Here is a 16,312-nt window from a genome sequence, read left to right on the forward strand (position 1 = left end):
TAGCGCTGTCGGGTAATATGCGCGCAGGCTGGCTGGAGCCGGGGCCTTTTGGTTTGGGCGGTTGTACCGGGTCCAGATTTAAATGGAGGTTTTAGTGGGGCGACCCTGGGCTGTTTGAGGTGTGGTCTGCCCCGGTGCGAGGCCCTGCACAGCGTCACACACGTCTGCCCAGGCTCCAATGCCTTCAAGCTGGAGGCGGAGGGGAGCCGTCGCACCAGGCGGCTCCAACCGCCCCCATTATAGATGATGATCTCACTCTGGCTGTCCGCGGCCATTAAAGCTGCAGAAAATGGCCACCAAAGAGCAGCACAGTTTCCTTATTGAGTGACTGTATTAGTGCAGGGAAACAGACTGGAACAGAGATAAGACACATTTGAGTTTAGATATCGTCACTGTCAGGTGAAAACTCCCATATCTCTGAAATGTCACCTTTTCAGGAAGAAAATCAGCTTTGTTTTTTATTTGACCACCATGCATTTTTGAATTTGTCCAGTTGGTTTTGAAAGGTTTCATAAGCACCAATTTACTCAAACCATATTGGAGCATGTAATCCTTCAATTGAAGTTGAAACATGAAAATAACCAAAATTGGGAATTACAGAGTTTTCACGACAGCAGCAATACTTAAATTAAAAAGATATTTCAAATTTAAAATCCCAACATTTAGCATCCCACTAATCCAAACTGTGATTAAAGGGAGTCTTAAAATCAGATTCATAAAACCACAGTATTTGAAAGTTAAAGTTAACATATGATATATAAAAAAAATATGGATGTAAAATATACATTTATTGCACCTTCGTTAGTTCAAAATGTTGAGCAGGCTTTTAATCCTGTATTTAAAAGTATAAGCCACAATTTCAAGATGGAAAACTGGCCTCACATTCTTCACTGTCATGCAAACAGCAAATCATTTAGTCTCATTTAACTGCAGTAAATACACAAAGGGCTCGCTCCTTCCCGCGCTGCTGGGAGTCAGTTAAATAATAACACATACATCCAGTAATGTTTGCCTTCATTTGCTCTCATGCTTTCATGCTGTCACTCCCCTAGAAGGCTGCCATTCTCTGCCATGTAATGGAGCTGTAAACGGAGACAACATTTACTGTCTCACATCGTCATATATCACCGGCAGCGTCTGTATGGACGGGATTCCTCTGACAACGGCTGTAAATCTGCGGCTGAAGTTTGAAGTGAAACGAGCAGCGACGACTGTTTCCACGCTGCCCGCACATGTTCGCCTCAACGCTGCTGCCATCCCGCTATCACGGCGTTTTATCACACTTTGGGTTGGACTTATAGGCAAATATGTAAATTCTCCCTGAAGCTGATGCACACAGGCATCGTCAGATATTCCAATAAGAAAGATCCCAAATGAGAAAGTTTGATTTTTAGAAATAAGCCAGGCCCGAATTGTGAAATTTCACTTTTGCTGCTGTGCATCCAAAGAGCTAAAATACTTCATGTCAAGAATTATTCGTTAGTGAACATTTGAGCAGTTTCATCCCAAAAGACGATATCCATCTTGGAAAAAGCTTGCCACTTAAAATTCATCACGCAGTATTTCAAAAACACAGATGATTCTGTCCTCAAACACAGAACTATTTTGTAGACGAGGGTCTTGAGATGATATATAACTTTAATTGTAACTCATGCTGTGCGTTACTTTCATGCCAGGAATCCAAACGGTGGATATCTCACGTCAGGATGAAACCCTTCATTTGCTGATAAAGATTTTCATTCAATTCAAACTTGTCACAGCAGAAAAGTCTCTACATTAAGGGTAAAAGGCCTCAATCCATTCTGAAATATCCATTTATTTATTAGGATGACATTTTTATTATGGGGACTGTTTGTTTTGAATATATTAATCCAAAAGCCCTATTACCTGTGTCTCACTGCTGCTACAAAACATATAAAATCAAAGCGTACTGTACTTGGCTACATGTTTTATATCAAAAGAGGCACTCTGAGTGTTATGCACTCTAAAATGTTTCCATATTAGCTTTAGTTAAAAAAAAAAAAAAAGATCAGGAAAATGTCTAATAATGATCATACACACGCTGGGTCTTTTTAAAATGCCCGTATTATATTCTGAAGCTGAGAGCGACATCAAAGCTTTCTGACTAAAGCATATTACATTTCCGAGGCTGTAAATTTAGAAAGAAAAGCGGAGTGTTGTAAGTGGCAATGAAAACAGCTAATATGATTACATTTTTAAACTTTATCATACTGTTTCATACTCTGTTGCAGAATGAAAATCCAATTCTCAGTTCTCCTATTATTAATTTTGTGGAAAGGTTTTTTGGTTGTAGTTGTCATTTATGCTTCTAGCTACTAAGACTTCAACTTCTGGAGTATAAAACACTTTTTTTTATGTAAAGTCTTGCTGGTAGTTCAGGTTGTAACAGGTTTGTCTCGTGTTTAAAAGGCCCTTTGAGGACTCCTGGGTCACTTTCATGCCAAGGCCGCCCTACTTTTCCCTGAACAAACACTTTGAGGTGTTATTTTTTTGATTAACCTCTAAGCTAGAGCCTATCACTGTGGGACGAATATTACATTTCTGCAAAAAAGTAATTTGTCAAGGAGTGAATGACGCTTATTTTCTCATTAACGGTCATGTAGCCTATTTTTTAAATTATACAATGGGATCTGGAACAGGAAAACCCACTCCGGGACAACTCACAATATAAATGACCTTTAAATTCATGCAGGAAAAAGAGCAAAATTGCCATTGCATGTTTGTTTCGGTGTCTCTCCCTGTCTCCCTGTCTGTCCCTGTCTCTCCCTCCCTGTCTCTCTCTCCCTGTCTCTCTCTCCCTGTCTCTCCCTCCCTGTCTCTCCCTCCCTGTCTCTCCCTCCTCGGGCCGGTGTGACTGACAGCCACAGGTTGGACAGCAGGTCTACCTTTAGTATCCGTCTACTGTGGAGAAACGCGGCCGCCGTCCCGACCTCGCCGCCCCGTCACGGCGTCAGGATCATCAGAAACACATCAACATGAGAGCCGTTACCCAGAAGCCTCTCTTCTCCGTCTCTCACTCCTGCTTCCAAATCAGGGGAGACAAATTAAGAATCACCTTTACGATCTCTCCTGATACTCCTTCTCTCTCCCTTTCACACACTTCAAACTTAATAAAACTTAATAAAATCACTCGGACAGCTGTATGTTTGAGATTAGGGTTCGACCATTATGGGCTTTTGAAGGCCGATACAGATATTTTTATACTTGAAGTCACCGACAGTCGATATTTTGTGCCGATATTCACAATATCTTTATATTTGACCATTCTCATGTCAAATAATGACAAGTATTCAGTGTTTCCTTCAAGAATTGTATTCTTATCAGGGTGGAAAAGCCTCTGAAACAGCATTCAGACCATCATGGGACACTAAAACTCTCCACTGAAACTCAGACTAATGAAATTCTTTTAGTGTCAGCAGCTCTTTAAAGTAGGGAGACCCACCACACCTATTCAATAGTAAAGAAACTCCAGGTTACATTACTGCCTTTAAATGAAGAATTAATTTACAAAATCATAATGATAATATAATTAATGAATAAATAAAATGTGTAAAGAAATAAAAATGTCATTGCAGATTTTACAGATTGATATTATGTGGTAAGACAGGAACCTATATCATGTTAACATGACTGGCCAATATCTGATATTTTCACAATAAAAGGCCAATATCGGCCCGATACATGTCACACACACACACACACACACACACACACCCATACATTCACACAGTGGGAGATTTTGCCTCACAGCCCACGAGGGGCAAAGAGCAGGACTGACTGAAACACCGACGCCGCGGGGCATCGCTGCTGAGAGAACACCGGCCGATTGGAAACACATGTGTACTAACACCAGCTCAAGGCCTGAGCAAATATATAGCCCGGGCTAACCTGCTAATAGCCTTAATTTGTAAGGTAAACAGTAGAAGAGTTTGACACTCACTCACCTAAGGTGCCTCTCCTCCGCTGCCTCCGCTGCCTCCGCTGCCTCCCTGCCGGGGTTTGGAGGGACTGGGAGAGCCACAGCGCCTCAGTTACAGCCTGCCTCCGCCACGCTATCTGTTAAAGTCATTTTCTCCCAAAGAGGAATTAATTTCCTTTCTCAGGCAGAGCCGGTGCATGTGGCACAGCCTGGCGTCCACTCACAGCCCCCGAGGGTCGGGCTGCTGTGACCCTCTATCTGCAAAACATGAGCTGCAGAAGTCTCGATGAGCTGGAAATCTGCTTTATATTTTGTTTGCAAGGTTGTTGTTTTATTTATACTGACTGTGTTGTCTGTGGACAAACACACTGTTGCTATGAAAATGCTTCAGAGATTTTAGAATGAAGGGATATACAGTACATATGGATTTTTTCCCCCCTCCATTTTATTTTTGTCTTTATTTTTAAAACAGTATACAAAGCACTATATATCTTAATTACTTTATGTGTATATACTCAACAACAGAGAGACTTTTAAACAGCAGACTGAAGCCATGTTTTCATAATTTCCTCATATTGCAGTAACTTAATACCATAATAACTACAGACCTTGTTTATTCTCATATTTATAGGTCACACACTGCCGGTCTTTGAATCAAAAGTTCTGTCATTGATATTTGAGAGTGAAAAAGATGTCTTTAATCTGTGTTTATTTTATTTTTTTAATCTGGGTATAACTCAGTTTTTGTTGACATTTTGTGTTCAACAGCAGTGAGGAATCACAGCAGCAGGCCAATGTGTCTTCCTCACTGCTGCCGGCTTCACTCCGGCTTTTACACTTATTTCACTACCAGACAACGACATTTTTATTCTCATATTGATTTACTGAACTATTGATATGATGGCTGACTTCAGTTTTTAATGTATTCTGAAGCTGTAGGTGGTTGAATGATTTCAACTTATACAAACTCGTAAACTCGTTTACATGAATATATTTTGGGTGACTGTGGGCTCTAAACGTTGAGGAGATTATTTTCTATCGGCATGTCCTCCGTTTAATAATCTATCATTATTGATAAAAAAAAGACTCATGGATTGGGATTGAATAGAGAATATTAAGACTAACCTCTCATATTGTTTTTTTTTTGTTTGTTTGTTTGTTTTTATTTTGTGCCATTAAATAATAGTGATTTTGAAGTCAACCATCTTTTGTCGTTTGTGTCACTGTTTTGGAAGAAAAATAAGCAATTAAAGCTATTTCCTCAAATACATAAAAATCAACTTCATGACCTCATATGAAAGGTTAATTACACTTGTACAAGATATCAGTATTGATTAAGGTATCAGTATTGATGTGTTCATCAGTTTGATGATATGAGATAACCACCATTTGAAAAAGTGCAACCTCTTACAAAATGGTTGCACAAAATTAAAATGAATTACAGTTGTTTTTAAAGTATCGTAGGTAACTTAAGCACTTGGTTGATAAAATGATAAAACTTATGGACTGGATCCTCTGTATTCTATATACTTCAAATAATGATTTTTTTATTTTCAAATTCGAGATATAATCTTTTGGAATAGAGCTTTTCATATTGAACTGATGAAGCCATATTAAGGTAGTGGAGTGAACAGAGTACAGCGATTAATTAGAGATTAGAGATTAGAGATCTGAACAACACAGGATGTCTTCAGTCTGTGTGGAGTCAGACGTGATGAGCGGAGGAAACCATTAGAAGTGAAGTGGAAGCAACAAGTGTCCCTGCGCACCCTCTAAATACACTGACAGTATTTAGAGGGGTCAGCACTGACAAAGGCAGGGTGACACCCAGAGCTAACCCCTAAGCCCCCTCCCCTCCCCCCAACCCCACCCATGGACCATTAGGGCTGTTTTCTCGAAGGGAAAAAAAGATGGCCACCGGAGGTCAGATCCAAGTCCAAAATAAATTGCCTTCTTTCCTGAGGCTCAGCCATTTTAATAGTACAGATTTATTGTGCTGTGCTTTTTGGAGGGCGATCATATGTATGTGGTCAGTAGCGCGTATGCAGTCTGTGACCCAGCCTCCCTCTCACGTTACACCCTATTTATAACATCCCCTCTGCCGGCTCCCCTCGTTCTGCAGTTCCTAGGAACCTCCTTCTGCTCCCAGCCTCGAGCTCCAGTCCCTATTCCTCCTGACATCTGAGAGGCTGTGCTGCAGCTTATCCTGGGCTAACTGTTTATCCTGTGCAGCCTGGCAACTGGCCGCATGCTCCGGATTACCACAGGACGCCCCTTTCAAAACACACTTCGCTTTCCTCCGACAATTTGAATTTTTCAACTCAAGGAAAAAGTTTTGGGCGAGTCAAGGAAAGAGAGGAGCATCTTGGATATCTATGTGTTTGTGATCTTCATTTTGTTGGTTGATTTAGTAACTTTACTCTGTTCACCTGCCCTTCTCACCTTTCCTGGAGGGCCGTGTGTGTTTGCACGCCATGGATCACACGCTGTTCGGCTGCCTGCGCAGCCCCCACGCCCCGGCGCAGGCCCTGCACCCCGCCTTCGCCCAGTCTCCCCTGACTCTGCACGGACGCTCGGACCACGTCTCCTACCCCGACCTGGCCTCCTCCTCCTCCTCCTCCACCTCTTCCCCCTCGCCCTGCATCATCTCCAGCTACCCGGCGGACGACGGCCTGTTCTCCGGGCAGCACCACCACCCGCACCGCGGCCACCTGCCCTCCCAGCAGCATCACCACCCGCCTCAGCACCAGGCGCCCTGGCACATTCCTCAGATGCCGTCGCCCGGCAGCGGCGGCCGCCACGGCCTCTGCCACCCTCACTCCCACTCGGCCCAGGACGGCGGGCCCGCGCCCCCGGACCTAGGCCACCCCGGCGGGCCCAGTATGTGCGCCAGCACACCCAGTCTGGGCAGCGGCAGCACCCCAACGGGGGCCTCCTGTGTGCCGGCAGACTTTGGCAGACAGACTCTGTCACCTGCTGAGGCCGAGAAGAGGAACGGCAAGAGGAAAAGTGACAGTTCAGGTAAGAGGAGCAGAGAGACTGAGATTTGGAGGGAAGAGTTACCTCGGCTCTGTGAGCAGAGGGTCAGGGTTAGGGGAAAAACTGACAGAACTAACGGCAGAGAGTTTAACCAGGCATTCCTCAGATATTTTTTCTATAGCTCTTATTAATAAAAGAGCCGTTTGTGAAATGCTGCATAACCAAAGACATAATGTAAAATTCTTCGGTGGCACTTCCAACATATTTCATTGTTGGAACTTGTGTTGTGTAATCGTTGTATAAACATTATCGTATTAATATCAGCGTATTAAGAAATTCTGAGTGGAGCACAAGAATAACATGAGCATCTGTACTCGTCACTAAATCTTTCAGCAGCACATAGCAGTGGAGGCTTCTGCAGCTCTGACAGAAAAACAGTGGAAAATTGTCTAAAAGCAGTTTGTAGGTGTCGGCTGACTGTTGCAGTAGGCTGACTGAAGCGTGGGGCGAAGGCCACATCATAGCAGTGCGGGCACATCTGACTACTGGCATGTTTTGTTTAAAAATCACATCTGGTTCATTTCTACACATTTCAGAGGGCAGAAAATGAGGCTCACTGTAAAGAATTAATGTCACGGATTGTAAAAGCCTACACCGGCGCCTCGCACGACACTAAACGCCCCGACAGACCGAGGCTTTTCATGCTGCAAGCAGCCATTTATTTAGGGATTTGTCTCAATCTTGTATTTTAAATAAATCATGGACAGCTTAACTGAAGAAAAAATGAATGACTGGAAAATCGAGTTATGCCGTGATTAGCGTCTTAACGTCAGAGCGTGAATTTGAGCGAGTGTGAACGCTTCCATTTCTCCTCCAAAAATCAAAAATCAATGTGCTAATATGTAATGCTGATTCATTTTATTTCATTTAACACGACAGAGCTATAAATGAGTAGAATATTTTTTAATTTATAACTTTTTATATTGTTTACAATCCCATTGATTTTACTGTCCAGATAAACATGCCTTTATTACTTACAATTTGCTCTGGAGTATTTATTAAATACTCTTTCACTCTTTCATATTTCTCTCCATGTGGCCATACATACTGTATACTGTAGTGCACATCACTTTGTACTCAATGTCCATCTTCTTTTTAATTAGTAACTTGTTATAGTGCCATAATGTGGGTGCAGCTGCCCTGACATTGACCTTTACAATCACTGGCCATTCCTAAGGGGCTGTAAAGCAGATAAGCAAATTTCAATACTGTACTTATTGCTGTACATTGTCCTTTAAATATAGTCAAAATTATCACTCAATTATATATCTGGTCTATTAATGATAATATACATAAAATTTTACACACTAAAGATTTGTAGACACGTGCTTCTTTACAAATGAAAAAAAAAAATCTCTTTTTAAGGACTGCACTCGAACACGAAACACCTTCCTGATGACCTGTGCAACATTTCCAGCCCGTATTCACCACAATAATCAATCACCGAGTGACAAACTGCCGGGGTCGGGTCGCCGGAGTTTTTGCCGGCAATCCGATATTAGTGAGAGTTATCAGTTTTCCGTGGAAAGTGTGCCTGCCGCTCTCTCTGTCCATTTGTGGAATGCAGGCCCTCCGCGCCGCTCCTGCACCTCAGCTGCTTTTAAAAGGCCTCTTTGTATGCACAGTGTATCACCTGGTCTCCGCTATGTGTGCACAGCACTTGACCACTGACTGATATTTCCTGATACGATTAGTATTCGCTCAGGATGCTGGTAGTCACCTCAGAAAACATCCATTCCCTTTGACAGAGCGCTCGTTCATGGGGTTTACAACCGTTTTACAGAACCCCAGAGGCAGGCCGGACCCCACTGTGCATAATGTAGCAGGATTAATTTGTCACTGACTGTAATTGATAGATACTGTAATGGCACCAGAGACATTATTTGCGATTTGTAAGTGCAGTATTATTTAGGTTTTAATACCAAATATTAGAGAAGGCAAGTCGCACTCACATTACTCATATTTCACCCACATGATTTAACAGCATCCTCGTATGCTGTGGTTACGTATTGAAAAATTAAGGATTCATGGCACATGGGTCTCTGGAGAATACATATGCCAAAATTATGGGCAGAATCATGTAATATGACAGGGCTTTTCCGGAGCCTGGATGGCTTAATTTCCAAATCCTACCGTTCTATTTGTACTAAAGCGTCCTGTTGGGCCACATGCAAGCCGGTGCTAAAGTATATTTTATTCACAAATTCAACACACCACCCTCTATTTCCTTTTCTCCTTTGTCAAATCATTTGGAAACCAACCCCCTTGGCCTCCAAACCCCAATTCCCCTGCAACAATAGTTATTGCATACTCATTACGTGCGGCGCGCATTCTCGCCACGCTAACACCAATCACGCTGATTATCGGGGCTAACTAGCTTGCTGACTCAATCAGCTGTCTAAATATCACACCGCTGCCAGTTCCATGAGATAGAGCCCCGATTAGGTTTCACCATCTGGAGCAGAAACCTGAGCGAAAGCCCGGCGAAACCTGAATTTAGATACAAAAACAATAACAGAACTCGAGAGCTCATTTCCATGCTAAGTTTACCGCTTAGCTCGAATATGGAGCATCTCGGCTTTCTTTGTCTGAAGCCTCGTTGTGATTGTTTCCTACAGGAAGGCCACAGGGCGAGCTAATGTGATCAGCCGGCTCCTTGGTATTTTGGGTGTCTGGTTTCTGTAGAACCTGTTCATTTTTAGTGGGCCAGCTGGAGAGAGTTTCAGCTCGTAGTGTCGGTCGGTGCACTTTGCTGAGTTTCTGAGTTATATTTGCATAGACTGTAGTGCTTTCAAGGGAGTGGCCATTCTTTAAAAAAGTTACTAGGCTTTCTGTGTGGAACAATAAAAGGTGCTTGAAGTCTTATTTTGCTGCAGCAGTGTTTTGGCGTGTAATAAAAGCGGGAGGGAGCGGGGATGGCCCTGCGGTGCCGAAGGCCTCTCGCTGGCAGCCGGGCTTTCTCGAAGAAGCTTTAGAATAACATTGCGGATGTATTGGTGCATTTAACGTCATTCTTGAGTGTGCCGCTCCGATATTATTTCACCAAAGGAAAACAAAAAAAAAATCACCATCATTTTCACTGAAGGAAAACAACAAACACATTATTTTCCATTGCTTAAAAAAAAAAAAAAAAAGAAGAAACAATTGACTCTTCATTCCAGCTTTTGGAGAAGAACTAGCAAGACTGAAATGATTTCTGAGAGGGTCCCTCCTGCGCTGAGCTCAGTTCATGTGGGAGCCCTAAACGACGTGCCCTGTCTGGGTGCGTGTATTTTTCTCCCATTATTCCTCCTTTTTTGTGGAGAGATGAAAGTTACAGCGGGGACCTAATTGCTGTGGTGTAGTGGCTGTGTCGTAAAAAAGCCTGCCACTCGTTTTAACTCCGGGGCCGCTGGTCTCAAGCAGCTGGCTGTGTTATTCTTTTATTTTTCTTACACAATGCCTGTGTTTACCAGAGAGAGAGCGGATAAATACATCTGAGGGCCTGTTTCAATCAGCCACACACTGTTTGGAGCGCTCGGACGAAATTACAGGGAAGAAAGGCAAGGTCAAGGGGGGAGCTGGACACTGTGCGGCGGGTCAAGCAATGATCTGCTTCATTTCAGGGGTTTTTCATAAAAATTCATGTGGGATTTCTTGCAGTAGTTTATAAATCTGCTTCGTTTGTCCTTGGTTCTAACTCAACTCTGTGCAAGTGCCATACAAATATAACTTTTGCAGAGCAGTTTCAGTTTACAGTTTCAGTTTACTCCTGAAATTCATTTTGTTTTGATAAAGTAGATACTCAACTAGAAGGAAGATTCCCTCTTTGACAGCAAAACAAAACAGACAAGGGTCTTTCCAGGGAGAAACCTTAAAGCAGAGAGTGTATTTTCTCTCGTGACGTGGCTTGAGGCCTCGCATGGCTTGTGAATCTGGCTCCGAGCTCCAGGACTATTTACAGTTTGGCTTGACACAGGCCTGCTGGATTAACACACACTGCAGAACAGGACCGCAGATGAATTAGCATGCAATCACTGCAGCCTTCAAGTGCAATGTGCAACTGAAGCGTGTCCAACAGAGAAACCACAAAGCCTGCTCACAATAGGAAAGTTTTGGAGAGCAAATTAACCATACATGTTTTCTTCGGAAAGATCGTGGAAATACAAAAACAAAAAGTATTTTTCCGGGGTGAGGAGCTGAACTGGGAATGACATGTCCTAGGGAGTGTTATTTTTAATTTTATTCATATGTACGTTTCACAATTTTCTTAAGTAGATGTTTCATCTGCTGTATTAACCCAGGACCTGCCTGGAATTTAATCGGTATACATTTGTTTTTGTACTTTTTGCTTTTCATTTGAAGAGTGACACATCATTGCCTATAATTTCCTCAGCATGCTATCTATGACATGATCAGTTACACAAGCTTGCGTAACATTTCTAATTGCCCCATAATGTGTTTAATGACCTTTGCCTGCAATTTCTCAGTTGTTATCAGTGGTCATCGTGTGACCATTAGCGTTACTCATGTCATTTTCAATTCCTACTCAGCTTTGTCTTGTTTGATTCAAATTTTCTAACGTAAAAGAAGGAGAAAAAAAAAATGCAAATTGTTGTGAGTTGGCAGCTTGTTAGCCGTAATGAGGAGACGCTTGTAAAATTCGGAGGTAAATAAACGGAGGAAACATATTTTACATATCCTGCAGAGCTGTTTTGTTCCATATTAAAAACGATGGGGGTAACAGCAGATTCCATTAAGACTAAGACAAATTAACTCCATGTTGGCAGTATAAGAGCCAGCCTATTGTGAGAGCACAGCTGCCAGAGTCAGACGCACATGTGGAGCCGCCCATGGGTCCTTCCAGCCACTTAAAGTGTTCATAAACAATGGCTGAACAATAAAGTGTGATTGGCAGTTCCCATTGTTTCCCTTACCTTGCCTCTTTTCTTCCTCTCCCCGACTTGCACCTGCCACATAACATTCATTTTATCTTTATTTTCTTTGCATATAAATCTCCCCTGACTGGAACAGAAACCCGTGTGGTGTTTGATTTCAGAGTCCCAGGACGGGAATTACAAGTCAGATGTGAGCAGCAAGCCCAGGAAGGAGAGGACGGCGTTCACCAAGGAGCAGATCCGAGAGCTGGAGGCCGAGTTCGCCCACCACAACTACCTGACCAGGCTAAGGCGCTACGAGATCGCCGTCAACCTCGACCTCACCGAGAGACAAGTACGTTTCTACCCGCCGCTCCTTGTTTCCCCTCAGACATTATTGAAGCCCCCTATTAGCACATTAATGCCATGTTGTGAAAACAGAGGCGGCCTCGGGACGACGAAGAGGCTTTCGAGCGCGCTACTGTGTTTTTGTAACTTTGGTGCGTGTGCTATTGTGCACCAGATGTGCCTGTGTGAGGGGACTATCATATTCCAGATGTTCTTGTCTATTCTTTCAGGCAGGCCACAGTCAAGGCAGGGAGACGGGCTGAAGGAAGTGCTGTCTAGCAAGTCACTTCCTCTCTCCCTCTACCCCTGCTTGTACAAATTGGTCTCTGAGCGTGGGCCGGTTGCTGTAAAACGCAGGCACATGAAATAAATAACAGGAGACAAATGGTGGGGGGAGGAAACGGCGTACAGCCTGTTGTTCTCTGACACCCCTTTGGAAGCTGTAAGTCACACTTAGCTGACACCTTGCCAGCGATATTTTGTGGTGTGATACAGTGTGGATTAAATGTAAAGAACAGACTGCAGACAGATGAGGAATGGAGAGTTTCAGCATAGAGTTTCAGCTGGTACCTCAGACTGAAAACAGAACGCAAAATACAGCTTCACCAAGCAACCAAACAAGCAAAAAGCAACACTATATTCTGAAATTTCTGACTGCTGATTTGTTTTAGTTGAAAGATTGAAGGATGGCAGACAAGGTCCAATGAGCTTCATGTAATATGAGTTCATCAGTTCAAGTTTTAAGTACATGTTAAGAACCAGACATATCAAATTAGCTAATGAACCTACATGAGCCTTCCAGGAAGAACTCAAATAGGCGTCTGGTGTCTCAAATTCGCTATAATCACAACATATTTCAGAAATGATCGCCATGCAGCTGCTTTCCTAAATGTAAGTCATAACATCAACATCTCTACGTGTCTTCTGTTTTTAGCAGTAAGCTCTCTGTAGACTGTAAGCGCACTTTAAAATTGGTCCTGCAGCTCAGTGAGTCGAGAATGGCACTAAGTCAGAGTTAGGGGTTCAATTCCCAATGGAGCCACCCGTGCTAAAAATGAATGCACTCCTTGGATAAGAGCGTCTTCCAAAAGCGATTTGCCCTGGGTCGTCACATTTTGGTTCAGTCATCAACCTGTAAGCAAGTGGAAACTGTGACGCAAGAAACAGCAAATGACAAATGAATCATAAACTGTGGGAGTAACCTTCTGGTTTTACTCAATTAAAAAGGAGCAGAAAAGCTTAAAGCAATAGTTCAACCTAGAATGAATATTCAGTCATTATCTACTCACCCTCATGTCAGTGGAGAGAAAGTTGGCTTTCTCCCAAACTTGACGTTAACGGTGCCATCTTTTTGTAGCTCCACAAAAAGCCTAAAATCTCAGTCAAATTGCTGCTCTGTCAAAACAGCTCATGCATCGTAATCCAAGTGTTTTGTAGCCAAATGATTGCATTGTGGGTCCAAAAGTCCAATATGTATCTCATTATCGCCTATATTTTCCTCACTGAAAATGCTTTGTTCTAGAACGTGCCAATAGTCACCTTACAGTAGAGTGCTGTAGGCTGCATGTGTGACTAGGGTATTTTCAGTGAGGAAAATATAACAATGTAAATATTGGACTTTTGGAAGCACAGCGCAATCGTTTGGCTACAAAACTCTTGGATTATGCTGCACAAGCTGATGGACATGTTATGTTGTTTTTGAAGCTATAAAAAACTTTCTCCCAAACTTCAATAGTTTGGGAGAAGGCTGAGATGGAACTATGAGGGCTAACTCTGTGTTTGGTTGTCATGCCAACTTCAACAGAGTTTCGACTCACATGGGGGTGAATAGATAATGACTGAATTTTCATTTTTGAGCTAACTATTCCTTTAGGCACAGATCTCTATCAGAGACATGTTTCTTGTTACGATTCATAACAGCAAAGGAGTCAACCGGCTTATTAGTCTCAGATTGTTGGCACAGCGTTGGTTCTGAACTGCTAAGCTAGTGGCCGTCCCACTAGCCGACTGTTGTTGAGATTGTTGGACATTATTGGCTCGAGACGTTGTGGGCTAAGTGTAAGACTAAGTGTAGGTGCAATGAAGAGTGGTCCAGTGTGTATGTGTGTGTGTGTGTGTGTGTGTGTGTGTGTGGTGGGGGCAGAGTTCCATCAAACTCTGTGTATTGGTAAATGCACCCAAGTCTTGAGGGTCACAGGTTCAGTTCAGGCGTTAGAGCTTGGTTTAAATAAGTGGCCCCTTGAAAATGTGCCATTGCTAGAGTTCCCTCGAAAAAGGCCCCACAGCGGGTAAAGAATCCGAGGTGATACTCTGCACGGCATACGCCCCTGACGTTTAAGACAAACGTTTGTGCTGTCAACTGACTTCCTGACCATGTGACCTGTCGGCCCCCTCGGAATGACGATCCCCAAAAATAAACCCACCCGACCCGACGTGAGAGGAGTAAGCGAGCCCCCTCCCTCAAGCGCAGTGTCGACACTCGGGGAGGCTCGGCTTCTTGACATGTAAACCATTTTAAGCAACAGCTTAATCATCAATCTGGGAGACGGAGTTGTTGAGTCAGGGGAAAACAGGTAGATGCCAAGCGGCAGATGGAACAGTACATCAACACATAATTGCTGCTGTAGAAGTGGCTGCCAAACCTTAAGAGAAAGTAGCTGTCAAGTGTTGAGGCTTACTGTTTGCCTTGCAGTCAAAGACTCTGGATCGTCTTTGCGACGGTTTGCTCTCTCCTTTAGAGCGACGGATTTGACCCCCTAATTTCTGTCTGCTTTACCCTCTTAGGTGAAGGTGTGGTTCCAGAACAGGAGGATGAAGTGGAAAAGAGTGAAAGGAGGCCAGCAGGGGGCGGTAGCTCGAGAGAAAGAACTGGTGAATGTGAAAAAGGGGACATTGCTGCCATCGGAGTTCTCTGGCATTGCAGCGCTTCACCACTCCACAGACTCCTTAGCCAACGAGGACAGTCACGACAGCGACCAGAGTTCTGAGCACGCTCACTTATGATGCACAGACACCCGGCCCCGCCTCCTCGGAGTAGGCCCCGCCTCTGCCTCAGGACCGTCCTTAAAAGGACTGCTGTTTGCTGATTTGCCATCGTCATACAACGATGCTAAATAAATGTACAAATGTACAAAGGGATGACGTGTGTTACTTCATGTAAGAACATGCAGTCATCATGCAGGCAAAAAGGAGAATGCTGAAATACTTCAAAGTGCCATTGGTAAAAGCTTTCTTTGATAAATGCCAAAAAAAGAAATTATAAATATTAAAATGTCATGCTTTGGTTACAGAAATTCAGTAAATATTATATTTGGACTCAAATCAGATTTGGTCAAAACATTGTGAACATTCCATGCTGTGTGTCTTGAGAGAAGGAGGCAGGCTTTGATTTGCACTGTTGAACATATGCCTCAATTGGTTTCTACTGTATGTAATGTAAATTACGATGTAATTGAGTTATTGATCAAATCAAGTGCCGGGAAATCAAATTTGCCTAGCTAATATAAATATTCTGTAAATAATTCTCAGTATTGTCTTACCTTAACGATAATTTTATACCCACACTATTCAGCTCACTCAGTAATAAACATTGACGGTTCTTTAGTCAACACTTTTCGGCCTGGAGACGGTATTTTGTAAACAAACCTGAAACCTGAAATGAATATTTTATGAACATCTTTTCAGAGACACTTGCAGATCAAATAAAACTGAACCAGTGGTAAATGGAATTCCTTATGATTGCATAACTTCTCTGTGTTCCCATCCATCCATCCATCCATCCATCCATCCATATGAATCCGGGGTAATGTATGCGTATGCCGTGAAATGAAGCTGAAATGAATTAAACATTACAGAGGGTGTAGAAAGCTGGTGATGGGGGTGCATGCTAAATTCACCTTTTCCTCCGGGCAGGGTCAGGACTCCTGCCAAGTCTCCGTAAGAAAACCCGCAAAGGATCATATTCTGTTACAAAATCCAGTTGAAAATAATTTCATGTCTTGATCTCCTCTTTCACCACATTGTGATTGTGCATTCTAATTTGTCGAAGAGGTTCTTTACGGCATGTGAGCTTTTGAGGTGCTGTTTTTTTTCTCTCTCTCGCTCTCTCCTGAAGCAACCTACATTACTT

At 43.0% G+C, this 16,312-nt stretch overlaps 1 protein-coding gene across 1 annotated transcript; it reads left to right on the top strand.

Annotated features, from left to right (window-relative positions):
* Positions 1-6,127: 6,127 nt before the first annotated feature.
* On the top strand, positions 6,128-15,891 carry meox2a (mesenchyme homeobox 2a). The gene is made up of 3 exons (XM_071915155.2): positions 6,128-6,961; positions 12,018-12,190; positions 14,968-15,891. The coding sequence occupies exons 1-3, from the start codon at positions 6,415-6,417 to the stop codon at positions 15,184-15,186; spliced, it is 939 nt and encodes a 312-aa protein (XP_071771256.1). The 5' UTR covers positions 6,128-6,414; the 3' UTR covers positions 15,187-15,891.
* Positions 15,892-16,312: the final 421 nt, after the last annotated feature.

Source organism: Centroberyx gerrardi, chromosome 12 (assembly GCF_048128805.1).
Source record: "Centroberyx gerrardi isolate f3 chromosome 12, fCenGer3.hap1.cur.20231027, whole genome shotgun sequence".
NCBI lineage: Eukaryota > Metazoa > Chordata > Actinopteri > Beryciformes > Berycidae > Centroberyx > Centroberyx gerrardi.